This window comes from Pistacia vera, unplaced genomic scaffold (assembly GCF_008641045.1).
Source record: "Pistacia vera cultivar Batoury unplaced genomic scaffold, PisVer_v2 Contig166, whole genome shotgun sequence".
In the NCBI taxonomy this organism is placed as follows: Eukaryota; Viridiplantae; Streptophyta; class Magnoliopsida; order Sapindales; family Anacardiaceae; genus Pistacia; species Pistacia vera.
In genome coordinates this window covers 377,115-390,122 of record NW_022195747.1, presented here as the reverse complement: position 1 = coordinate 390,122, position 13,008 = coordinate 377,115, and the positions used below count along the sequence as shown (strand labels likewise).

At 33.9% G+C, this 13,008-nt stretch overlaps 1 protein-coding gene across 1 annotated transcript; it reads right to left on the bottom strand.

Annotated features, from left to right (window-relative positions):
- Positions 1 to 1,318: 1,318 nt before the first annotated feature.
- LOC116125470 (pentatricopeptide repeat-containing protein At1g62910-like) lies at positions 1,319 to 12,798 on the bottom strand. The gene is made up of 6 exons (XM_031411181.1): positions 12,312 to 12,798; positions 3,508 to 3,963; positions 2,899 to 3,158; positions 2,583 to 2,642; positions 1,490 to 1,579; positions 1,319 to 1,411 (listed from the first exon to the last, which is right to left on the bottom strand). Exons 1-6 carry the CDS (start codon positions 12,796 to 12,798, stop codon positions 1,319 to 1,321), a joined length of 1,446 nt encoding a protein of 481 aa, XP_031267041.1.
- Positions 12,799 to 13,008: the final 210 nt, after the last annotated feature.

Below are 13,008 nucleotides of genomic sequence, written 5' to 3'. Positions count from 1 at the left end.
ACAAAACAGATGATGAAATGAAATCTATACAGATTTGAGATAGATTTAGATCTAAAAAACACAAACTCATACCTTAGTCAACAGCCTATTAACTAAGCTATAAGATAATAGCTTTAAATAAACTTAGGGGTTCTTACACGACTGCATTTTCAGACCATACTGCTTCATAGATTTCAAAGGCAATTTGTAATCCCATATCGACCAAATCTCCACGATCATCGTTACAGCAACTGCACATGTAACACCAGACCATATTTTTCTTGATTGCAATGTTGTCATTTTAACTGTTCCAATAGGTAGATCCCATTGTCCGGCCCCTACTGTGCATCCATATTCTTCAAGATATTCTAGGGAAAAACCTTCTCTAATGCTCTTTTTGAGTCCTCCAATAGCCAATTGAGATCTCTGTAAAGAGGCGTTGAGGCCATTGTCTAAGTGAAGAAAGGTGGGGCTAACCGAGGAGGTGAGAATTTTGGTCCAGGTGTACCATTTTTTGAGGTGTGAGAGAAGGGTTGAGTGGGGTTTTGGGTTTTAGAGAATAAGAAGATGATGAAAAGGAAATAGGTTTATGCAAAGTAGGTCAGACGGTGACTTGGTGCTGCTGACGCAGTTAGTTTTGGCAAACAGGTGGAAGAAGTCAAAGATTGAAGATGCCGAAGTCCTAGTGTAGATTAGGGTGTCGAATGAGATTGAAAAAGGGATTTAGAATTTTTTATTTTAGGAATTGAGTTGAGCCAGTTTTGGCACAAAATCAGTTGGACCAATGGTTTATTACAATAACCTCGATCCAACCGCAGGTCATAACAGGTTAATTGCAATTCCTGGTTTTCCATCTCAACTTACCTGACTCAACCACCAGTTCTCAGTTCGATCAGTTGAACCGACAGGGTTTTAAAACCTTGATTCAATCCCTCAATATCCCAATTATTTTAAACATTTTGGCAGACAGAATCCCTTTGATATAGTACACAAGAGCCACTACGTGGATAACAATGAAAACATGCAGATAAATGACATAAAGAAAATATCTTGTATTCAAAAGATTTAAAAGATTCCTACTTTCATTTACGTCCTTGTTTTCCAGGTTTACAATACTAGTAACGCCATTGAATACAACTTTTTAACAAGAATTCCCGAAAATAGGCATCACAACCATATAAACATAAAATTTATAAGGCAAACCAACAATAAGAAGAAAATAAAAAATTACTGATAAATCTCATGCACCAAAAATGATGCAAAATGTTTTGATGTCACGACTGACCCTGTACTTGTAGCCAATACTGAATGACCCTTTACATGTATTTTTGCTGCATGCTTAATTGATGACAAGGACATATAGAGGGCCATCAATGCAATAACTAACAAGCTTAACAACATTTTCTTTTTTAAGTCTTGATACCATAGAAACCTGTAAAATCATGAAGGACAAAATATTTATTGCAACACAATAGAAGAACTGAAGATAATGCACAATAATAAGCCAAACCTGTGCTAGCAATTCCAGGTCTGGTTGCTTACTGGAATCTAATTTCTTGACAGCTGCAGACTGCCCACTTCTCAGAGCATCTTCTAAGCACTTCAAAATTCTAAATAAACTCAGATTAAGATAGATTAAAGTTCTCAATTACCCTGTTTTAACATGCTGCCCTAGATGATATTACTAATTTTATCGTTTTTCTTTTTTTTAATTTAAAATTAGTAAAAGCAAAAAGTTGGAGGGTCATTATACACTAAAATTATTGAAACAAGAATATATTATTACACATTGCTAAAACGTAATACTCAAGACCTTAATTCAATTATCACACCAACATAAAGCATATGTATAGCAGAAAACATATTTCAATGGCAATTTGAAATCCCACATCGACCAAATCTCCATTAAAAATCGTTACAGCAACTGCATATGTAACACATACCATATTTTTCTTGACCACAATGTTGTCATTTTAACTATTCCAACAGGTAGATCCCATTGACCAGCCCCTGTTGTGCATCCATATTCTTCAAGATATTCTAGGGAAAAACCTTCTCTAATGCTCTTTTTGCTTTGTCTTCATCAACTATTGTTGAAAGAGCACATGCTCATGCATAACTATAATAGAGACAGACCTGGTAAGTTCTAGTCTTATCAGATCTGAACTAAAAAAGAATATATATTGAGAAACAGAAACATGTGAAACACTATAAATAAATCAAGATTTATTAGGCCTGGATAATTGAGAATATCAATGAATGAAGTTAATCAGTTGCAACATATCGTTGTCCAGTAAACTGATTAGCTTGAACATATGAACTTGAGTGGCTACCATTATTGTCGTAGTTGAAGTAAGAACCATTCCACAATTCCTCATATACAAATTTTGCTTACTGAAATTTATAACAAAAATAATCCTCAAACCCTTAAGATCTACTACATGTGCAAATCCAAAAGCAACCTGCAATGCTGCCACCTCTAATATATGTACTTACAACAGAGACAGATCACGTATCATTTGTTTGATCAGGAAAGCTATCATTCTCAATCATCGCTAGCACCATCCTTATCAAATTCGAACAGATGAAAGTGTTTATTGAACCTTCCGCTTACCGTAACCAATATTGAGCATTTGGGCAGCTGGATGAACTTTTGCAGGATTCTGCTCCGAAAAAAAGTTTAATACTCACTAAAGTTTTATCACGTAAACTTCAATTTCTCTTTTGGACAGGAAATTGAGGAAGCTCGTTCAATCATTCACTATAATTTTCGGCCTTCATTAGTAACTGCATGACTAAGGACATTGTACATTCAGTTGGCTTCACATTTCTCTCCACCATCTTATGAAGGAGTTCAACAACTTTTGGTATCTCATTATTCTTGAGGAAACCAAACATAAGCGTACTAAATGTGACTACATTTGGAGCAGAACCTTTTTCCTCCATATATGACAACAACTCATTTGCCATTTCTAGTTGTCCATTTTTACATAGCCCATCGATTAAAATGTTATATGTTACAACATCTGGCACCAGGTTTCCATGAAGGGAAAATTTCTGAAATAGGTACCAAGCAGTTCCCAACCTCTTTGTTTTACAAAATCCATCAATGAGGAAATTCAAACCTTCAATGCTAACTGTGAACTTATTATTTACTAGAGCATTAAACATTTCCACCGCTTCCAAAACATATCAATTCTTGCAAAGTCCATTAATGAAAATGTTATATGTCCAAGAATCAGGGAAAACATTGTTAAGCCGCATCTCACCAACTAAATTCCGTGCATCTTTCACTTTTGCTATGAGAAAAAAGCCAGTTAACAAGGTGTTATATGTAATCACATCAGGCCTAATTCCTTCTGAAATCATCTCTCGATAAAGACTAAGAGCTTCATTGACTTCTTTATTCTTGCAATACCAATTGATTAAAGTATTGTAGCAAACAACATGAGGGCTATATCCCTTTCTAGTTATAGAATCAAACAACTGCTTTGCATCACCAATTCTATCAGATGTTCATTAAAATGCTGTAGGTATAAATGTCAGGAACCACACCCCTTTGAACCATATGTTCCAAAAACAATTGTCTAGCATTCTCAACCAATCCAGCCTTACAAAGACCATCAATTATAGTATTATAAACAACAACATATGGCCTACAAATAACACCAGATTCTTTATTCCCATTAGCCATCTCTTCAAGCAACTTAATGGCAACACTTATCTTCCCTGTTTTACACAATCCACCAATCAAAGTGTCACAAGTGATCACATCGGCCCTACAACCAACAGCAACCATTTTCTTAAACAATTCCATTGATTCCATAATCTTTCTCTCTACACACAGACCTTTAATCAAACAAGTAAATGTCACAATATTTGGGCTAAAACCCAACATCAAAATCGCCCCAAAAACCACAAAACCATCAGAACCCCTTTCAATATTACACAAGCAATTGATCAAAATATTCAAAGACATAAAATCTGGAGACAACCCAGTTGAATTCAACAGCTTATACAGCGAAATCACTTCATAATAATGCTTCTTTTTAGCTAGTGCACCAAACAAATTAGTGAATGATGAAATTGGAGAAAGGGGTTTCGAATTAATCATGCAATAAAAAAAGTACAATGCTTCATTCAGAGTAAAGCTACCTGATCGACAATTTTCTTCGAGGAATTTAGCAAGTGAGGATCGTTCAAAGGGTTTTTTGAAAGAATGCGAAACTTCATTTTTGGAGCTTGAAGATGTGAGGTTGTGTAAGTGAGCTAACAAAAATAAAACATTAACTTTCGAAGATGGGTTTTGAGAGATTGAAGACGAACGAAATGAGGATCTGAATCTCAAAGCCATGTATGAAGAGTGTTTTTGTGGGTCGTTTTTTCCGAAGTAAGGTCATTGCAAAAGCCAAATGCATTAAAGAAATAAAGAGAAATGTTTTGACAAATTTCACAAACAATCTTTAAGGTTTTCAAAAGTGCAAACTTATGTCAAGTATCGATCTTTCCTACTCAAACCACCTCTATGATTTTGAAAATTGTTCATTTGAAGGTTAAAATTGTAAATCCACGTTCAGGTGTTTTTCGGTTTGAGGTGGTTTTCTACTAAATCCAAAATTATCCGTTGATTAAACAAACCAATTTATATAAGCATTCAATTTTACCTTTTTTTAATAAAATTATAAGGTTTAAATAAATCATGCTATTGAAATTTGTATTTAATTTCATTGTTTTTAAACCCGGCTCGGCCTAGCTGGTTTAACCTGTCGAACTGGGACCTGGAAGCTTCAACGGGCCAGGTTTATGTTTTTCCTATTCACCCAAAACCCTAAGATTTAGGAGGATGATTGGCAAACAATTGCCGGCCAGGATGTTGGGGCTTTCGAAGAGAAACTACCGGTGAATGGAATGGTGGTGACGGCGTTGATTTCCGGTGAGTAAATCGACCGGAAATCGAACAAATTTGGCAGCGGCAACAATGGGATTTTGCCTGCTATTGGCTATGCTAACGTGTGTGGGTTTAGGTGGGTTTTGGTCAGAAGGAAGGGGGGAGTAATTTCTTGGTGATGGGGAGGGTTGTTGACGCTGGCATCGATTAGATATGGCTTGGAATGCCGACGCCGGCGTCAATGAGATTTGGTTGAAATCAAACCTATTTCGACCAGATTGTGGGTATATTTTAAGAGGAATGGGCTCAAAGGACGATTGGGGTTGCATCTGGGCTGTCGCTGCCGCCAATCAATCGCTGGCCGATTTGTATTTGGGATGTGCTTGCTAAATTTCAAACCTATAGGTATGCAACAAATTTTTAGCGGTGTATTTGCTTAATTTTAAAAGTTTTTATCAACCGGTTTGACCAGCGGTCAACCCGGGACCAGGCAACTTTGCTGGGTTTCACCTTGGGTTGGGTTTTAAAACAATTTTTAATTTACAATGATATATAATTTTTTTTTTCTATTTGTTCTTCAAACTTTTAAATATACCAAAATCGATATTTCACATAATCGAATGTGATATATTAAAAATTCAAGGGATATTGTTTTTTACTTTTTAGAAGTTACATGAATAATATTTCGTTATCATGTTAATAAGATTATTATGCTAATTGTATTACTGAAATATCTGTATTACTAAAATAATAGTACGTATAGTTTAATATAATTACTAGTTTAGTATTATACAATAGAGTTATATTGACAGCCTTGAGGTTTAATATAATAAAAATAATCAAATTTATAAAATAATGAAAATCTCTACTGTTAAATTATAGGAGTTAAAATAATAGAATTAGGGCAATTTAATAAATATTTGTTAATTTTGTAGATATATGTTCTAGCGGACTAATATTTTATTAATAACGAGGGAAATTTTATTATTTCAAAAACCTTAAGTGAATTTATGTAATTATAATGAAGCTCAAAGGAGTTGATTTGATGTACTTAACACTTTATGATACTATTGTAATGTTCTACATTACCTTATCCACAATGTGCACTATACATTAACATATATGATCAGCACATATCAAGTGATTAGATTGTCGTACATACACATATCTCAGTAAAGAGCTTCTATTATGAATGTGTTTCCTATAACATTGTAATCTCTCTTATGACCCCAATTGCTTGTAAAATTTGGTAACAGTGGTATCCATCAAAACTAAATTCTAAAAACAATTACGAAATTTCTGACAACAATGTTTGGCACTAGGCTTTCAATGAGAGAAATTTCTAAAATAGCTACCGAGTAGTTTCGGATATCCCTGTTTTACATAATCCATCAAAGAGGGAATTCAAGCTTTCAAGGTCAACTGCAAACTTATTATTTACTAAAGTATGAAACATTTCCACTTCTTCTGAAACATATCCATTCTTGCAAAGTCCATCAATGAAAATGCTATGTGTCCAACTAATTTTTGTACATCTTTTACATTAGCTTTAAGAAAAAGGCACGTTAACAAATTGTTATTTGCAATCACATTAGGCCTAATTCCTTCTAAAATCTTCTCTTGATAAAGACTAAGAACTTCATTGACTTCTTTATTCTTGCAATACCATCTGATTAAAGTATTGTAGCAAACAACATTAAGTCCATATCCCATTCTAGTTAAAACTTCTTCATTTATAAGATCAATTTTTATGTTGTTTATTAGAGACTATTATTAAAAGTGCACCATGAGGCAGTGAAGTTGGATTTGAAGTTCATGAGAGACTATACTTCCAATAATAGATGAAATCAATTAGAAGAGAGAAAAATTTTATAGCTATAAGACTTTTCTATTCCAATTTTTCAACGCATCATATTCTACGAGAGAATTATGAAATATGAGACAAAATCTTGAACTTTTCTCTCAATGTTTTGACATGCTAATTCTTTAAATTAATTTCTCTTATTCAATGGTAGTGGATGGATCATTATGTACTTATTTAACATTCGTTTGTTGTTTATTGATTAAATTTTCCATCTTCTCCTCTTTGTTTTTATGTTAATCCTATGAACCACAAATTTTATGAGATAATTTTAATAATGTTTAATCATGATGCTCATTGAAGCCAAGTTAATTTCAATGGAATCTTTGTATTTTAATGTTAAACATTTATAATCAGTGTTTGCTTATTGATTAAAATTTTCTTACGTCAATCGAGAACACAACTACTTTTATAACTTCAATAATGCTTAATCAAAATGATTACTATAAATTTAATCGCCTTTATAAAAATATTATTTAAGTGCAAAATATTTAACTTTAAGCATGCAAAAACTAATTACTTATATTAAAAGAAAGAAAGACCACAAGAAATTGAAATTATAACAAAATTTCAACAACAATTTTGTTGATAAACAACTTGACCTTAAAGCTTAAGCTGAAAAAGGTATTAAGCTCTGTAAGAGGCATCTTCACGTGTTACATAAACCAAGCCCAAATTCAAACAGAAAGACCAACCTAAATATAGCAGGAAGTAATACGTGGGAGTTTCAAATCATGACCTCTACTTTAGTATCTGTTGTGTGTGATTTTTGTCATAAGCTCAAAAGTCTTGGTAGCCCGAAAATCAGTAGATCGACGTGATCTCAAGGTCATGGAAACTTGAAGTCCGACTCAGCATAACCTCGTCGCTACCATCCAATATAGCTATTCGAAAAACTAAGGGATAACGTTATCTCGAACATCTCGAGAGGGATAAGAACGAATCAATATCTGCGCGATCCCAACGCGCAATCACTAAAATCATGAAGTCGCTTGCCAAGTCAGATGGCAATCTCGAATTTCTCTTTACTTCCTTTGGTGTAAACTTGTATAAATACCCCTTCCAAATATGAGAAAGGGGTTAGAAAATTCCAAATATGAGACTCATGGGCGTGAAGTTAGAAGACAAGCTGATTCCAGGAGGCGACATGGGAAAGAGCCCATGGGAGAACAAGTTAATAATGGTCGCCGGGGGAATCTTGCACTTAGTGACTTAGTACATATAGGAAACAAAAAATGAAACATAATTAATAGATCACTTAAACCCTCTCAAGTACTCGCTTAAAATTAAGAAGGAATATCATACAAATACCATGGAATAACATTTAATCCTATTCATGGGGATTGTGTAAATATTCCATTCTGAAAATAGAAAGTGAAACAATCAGATCTTTTTTGAAGATTGGTACTAATTCATGATCTAACATATACAAAGCAAAAACCTCATTCTTGATTCTACAAGAAATTTTATGAAAGCATCCAATAGAATCATTAAGAGTCAAAGTGAAAACAAACATAATCATATGAGATATGGATATTCATTCAAAACAGACAACAAAAATGAATATATGTGTGTGGAAATTTTAATCAGGCGAGCATACATATGATATTCTTCACATTCTTCCTCAGACAATTTCCAGAACAAAGGCCTTTTTTCACATTTTCCACAAGCATGAGATGCAAGGCCATTGTTGTTCCAGTACACAAACTTAATAGTGCTCTAGTGGTCCATCTTTCTGCATTAGGATTTTTATCTATGATAAATAGTAAAATTGATTCTCCGGTAGAATAGAATCAACAGTTACAGAAAAGAAAAGAACCTAATAGTTGCACTGTGAGTATTCAATGTTATTTTAGACCAAGAATAAACCTCTAACCCATAAAAGTTTTCATGATCTTGTTGGATCCTATACCATTGGTCATTTGTCACATAAAAAGGAACTTGATCGCCATCTAATTGGCTAAAATTTCTCTGAATCTTTGGGTAAGGTATTGAGGCTATCCTCATCACAAATTGGATGAAATATATGTTCCACAAGAAACATATTAGAACTTTACCCTTTTGAATAAAATGGGTATAAACTTTGACATATCTGGAAGAAAATTTACAAGAAGGGTACTGATATAGATTGATCTCAATAGCACATATATTTTTCGTACTCAAAGAGGTATCTTTTGTCATAACCTTGTTTACAGAAACATATTAAGGCAAAACCTTACGTTTTTTTTTATAAGAAAGAGAAGTTTGTCAATTACTGTGCTATGCTACTTAACATGTAACATGTAACCCCAGGAACAAACCTCACTTCTTAAGGAACATTTCTCTGAACTCATTATTTGACTTCGACTTCTCATCTTCCACTTCCCCGGCTTTTGGATTTTTCGAGGGGACACCAAGTGGTCTGAGTTCCTTAGGATTGCAAATGTATTCCTCCCCTTCAGTTGAATGTTATCACTACGTTTATTAGCAGCAAAGTGTGGCGCTCTAGACTCCTTGAAAATCTGATTACTACTTTGCTCTGCCATTTAACCCAAAGGAGTAAGAAAATAAAAGGTTGAGGTGGGAAACACAAACATGGAAACGTCTATAGACTGCATTGCACACAAACAAAGACACACAAGTAGATAACAAAGATAAAACATAATTCCACTTAGCCTACCATGTTCTCCAGAGGCCCCATGACCAGTAGAATCCTTCCTTTTTTGCTTCGGATATGATCTTGCAATGCTTGTCCTTCCAAGAATTTTTTTTATTTTTTTTATTTTTTATTTTTTGTTCTTTCCTACAATTGCAGCAAGGTGTGCATCATCGGCAAAATCCACATATGCGAGGCCCTTCAAAAATCAATCAGAGGATATTAGAAATTAGTGTGCAACGATCCCATACAAATGCTCTATAGTTTAAAGGCAAGCTAGAATATGGGTAAATCTGTATGGGACTATGGTTGAGTCTCCTAAGCATATCACTTGCTAGCAAAATGAAAAAAATATGCTCTTAGACAGTTAGACTCTTTATACTTAAAAAATTAAGCAGTTTTACCATAATTATGGAATTCAACGCTTTCTGCAGGTTTATTTGAGACTGCATAATCGTCTCTGGAAAAGACATTCATCCTAAAACAAAAAGCATAAGAACTAAATGATTTATTGATTGCATGCAAGGAAGAAATCAAATTGAAGTTTCAATGAGCACCCCTAAGAAATTTGATCAAAGAGAATGGACTGCAATTAGCAGTTTCTATCTCCTTGAAGCATCGGCCATGCTGATCTCCCAATCTCATTAAAATTAGTTTCTTAGGGCTAATTTATGTGGTACAGTCCACATTATGTGTACATATGTTGAAGTTTAAAGGTCAGGCAATGTTAAATAAGGATTTGACTATAAGACTGATTTGCATATGGAAGGTCTAGTGGATAGCTTCCCCTTTTTCATTTGAAGCATAAAGGACAAAGAACATTGACAAATAATGAATGAGAGAAATAGAGTCATACCCTTGACTTTTCGGTGAACTTGTCCTGCAGAATTCGAACAGATCCAACCTACCAACATCGCTAAAGAATTTTTTCATATCTTCAAAAGTTGCCTAAAAAAAAATTAAAACCATCAGAATTATCTCTCTGTATTTGCCTGCCTAGCGTCGAAAAAGAATAAAAAGCAATCTCTCTTTGAAATACGAGAGAATCTCTACTTGCCTTGAAGTTAAGGTTTGATAAAAATGTAGTACACTCGTTAGTGTATACTTTGGCTCTTCCAGTGGTGGAGTCTTTGATGTGTTAGTCATTTGGATGCTCTTCAAACTTGGGTTTTGCTTCTTCTACTTCGTTTTCTTCAGCTAAGTCCCGTGCTTGTCCCTTTTCTTTCGCATGCACTTTGTTTTGGGTTTTGGGCAGTATTTTTCTTCCGCTTAGCTGGAGACTGTTCGTCAGTCATGTTTGAATATATTTCACTCTTTCCATTAACACTTTTCTTATGTGACTTCTCTTTCTGATCTATTAGTTCAAGAACATATTTGGCTTCCTACTGTAACCTAAATAGTTGCAGCTCTTCCAAGTAGGGTGTAATCTGAGAAAGGGCATCTTTACGCATTGAGTTAAAATAGCAAGGATTGCATACATTCAATAAACCAAGCAGATTTATCATAATTCAATAACATCTTTAACAATGTTACGTAACAACTTGATTTAAAAGCTTAAATTGATAGTTAAGCATTCAACAACCATACTTAAAATTTAACACAATCTCGTGTGCTGAACAATCACAATCACAACTATAAATATAACATAAAAACATATACAAGTTTATAATCTAAATAAGAGCCTATTTGTTATAAATTTTAAATAGTGTTTTATTTTCGAAAACAGGGAATATAAGGAATTTTATGAAAATAAGTTTTTATAAAAATAAGTTGAAATGTTTTCAAAACAATGTTTTTGCATATAATCCTAAAAATTAGTGTAAAACTAGAAAACAAGAAAAATATCATTTCTCAGTCTTTATATAGTTTTTAACTTCAAAAACAATTTTTAATACTAGATATATTTTCAAATATTTAAAATATTGAGATAATGCTTTTAAAATTTTTAATTGTAACTTAGTTTTTTAAAATTATTTTTGAATCACAAACCAAACTGGCCCAAATCTCATAAAGAGATTTAAAATACAAAATATATTTTCATATATTTAAAATTTAGAGATAAAACTTTAAAATTTTAAATTGTAACTCACTTTTTCAAAATTATTTTTGAATTACAAACCAAACTGGCCCAAATCTTATATAGAGATATTTAAACATGAAATCAGGAGAAAACAAATCCTGATGATCTTTTTATTTCAATCTCTTAAACTAGATAACACTTAGATAAATCTTAAATTGATCATATTCTAATCAAGAAATTTTACACTCCCCTCAAGCCAGTGAATAGATATTTATCATTCCCAGCTTGGAAACTGGATTAACAAACAACTGTCTAGGTAGTCTTTTTGTAAGAATATATGTTGTCTACTGACTTGTAGGCTAGTAGGTAACACACAACAACTTATCTTCTATCTTTTCTTTGATGAAATGTCTATCTATTTCAACGTGCTTGGTCCTATCATGATGCACTGGATTGTGTGCTATCCCAATCGCAACCTTGTTGTCACTGTACAGCCTCATAGGCTCCACACTTTGGATTTCAAGTTCTCCCGAGATTCTTCTTAGCCATATTAGTTCACAAATGCCATGAGCCGTAGCACTAAACTCAGCCTCAACACTACTTCTAGCTACCACGTTCTGCTTCTTACTTCTCCAAGTTACTAAATTTCCCCAAACAAAAGTGCAATAACCTGAGGTCGATCTTCTATCATCCACAAAACCAACCCAGTCTGCATCCGTGAATGCTTCTAATTTCTTTTCATTCTTTTTACCAAAAAACAGCCTCTTCCCAAGGGTCATTTTAAGGTACCTTAGAATCCTACTCACAGCCTCATAATGCTTCTCTTATGGGTTATGCATATGCTGACTCACTACGCTCACCGAAAAGGCTATGTCAAGTCTAGTATGAGATAGGTATATCAACTGCCTAACCAGCCTTTGATACATACCTTTATCAACCAGAACATCACAACTCATTTTCTCAAATTTCATATTTGGTTTAATGGGAGTCTCAATTGGCTTGCAACCTAGCATACCTATCTCCTTCAGTAAATCCAACACATATTTTCTTTGTGAAACTAAAATTCCCTTTTTACTCCTAGCAATCTCCATACCAAGAAAACACCTCAACTGCCCCAAGTGTTTCAATTCAAAATCCCAAGCAAGAACCTTCTTAACAGCCTTCATTTCTTCAAAACTATCTCTAGTAATGATAATATCATCCACATAAACAATTAGAATAGTAATCTTACCTACAGAGGTTTTAAGGAATAATGTATGATCAGTCTGCCCCCGAGTAAAACCAAACCTCTTAACAGCCTTTGTGAATTTTTCAAACCAGGCCCGTGGAGACTGTTTTAGGCCATATAATGATTTCTTCAATTTGCACACTTTTCGGTCTTTTCCACTCCCTTCAAACCCTTGTGGCATTTCCATGTATACCTCTTTTGCAAGTTGACAATTCAAAAACACGTTTTTTCACATCTAGTTATTGTAAAGGCTAGTCTAGATTTGCTGCAAGAGACGAGCACCCTGATAGTATTTAACATAGCCACCAAAGCAAATGTCACCTTATAGTCTACTCCATTCGTCTGCATAAATCCCCTTGCCGTCAACCTTACCGTCAGCCTTGCCGTATACATTTCA

Coding starts and splice junctions, on each gene's coding strand:
- LOC116125470 (XM_031411181.1), bottom strand. CDS start 12,798: ATGGAAATGCCACAAGGGTTTGAAGGGAGTGGAAAAGACCGAAAAGTG. Junction 3,964..12,311: donor TGATGTTCTGGTTGATAAAG/GTATGTATCAAA, acceptor GGTTGTCTCCAG/ATTTTATGTCTTTGAATATT. Junction 2,643..2,898: donor AAAAAGGTTCTGCTCCAAAT/GTAGTCACATTT, acceptor TTTTCGGAGCAG/AATCCTGCAAAAGTTCATCC.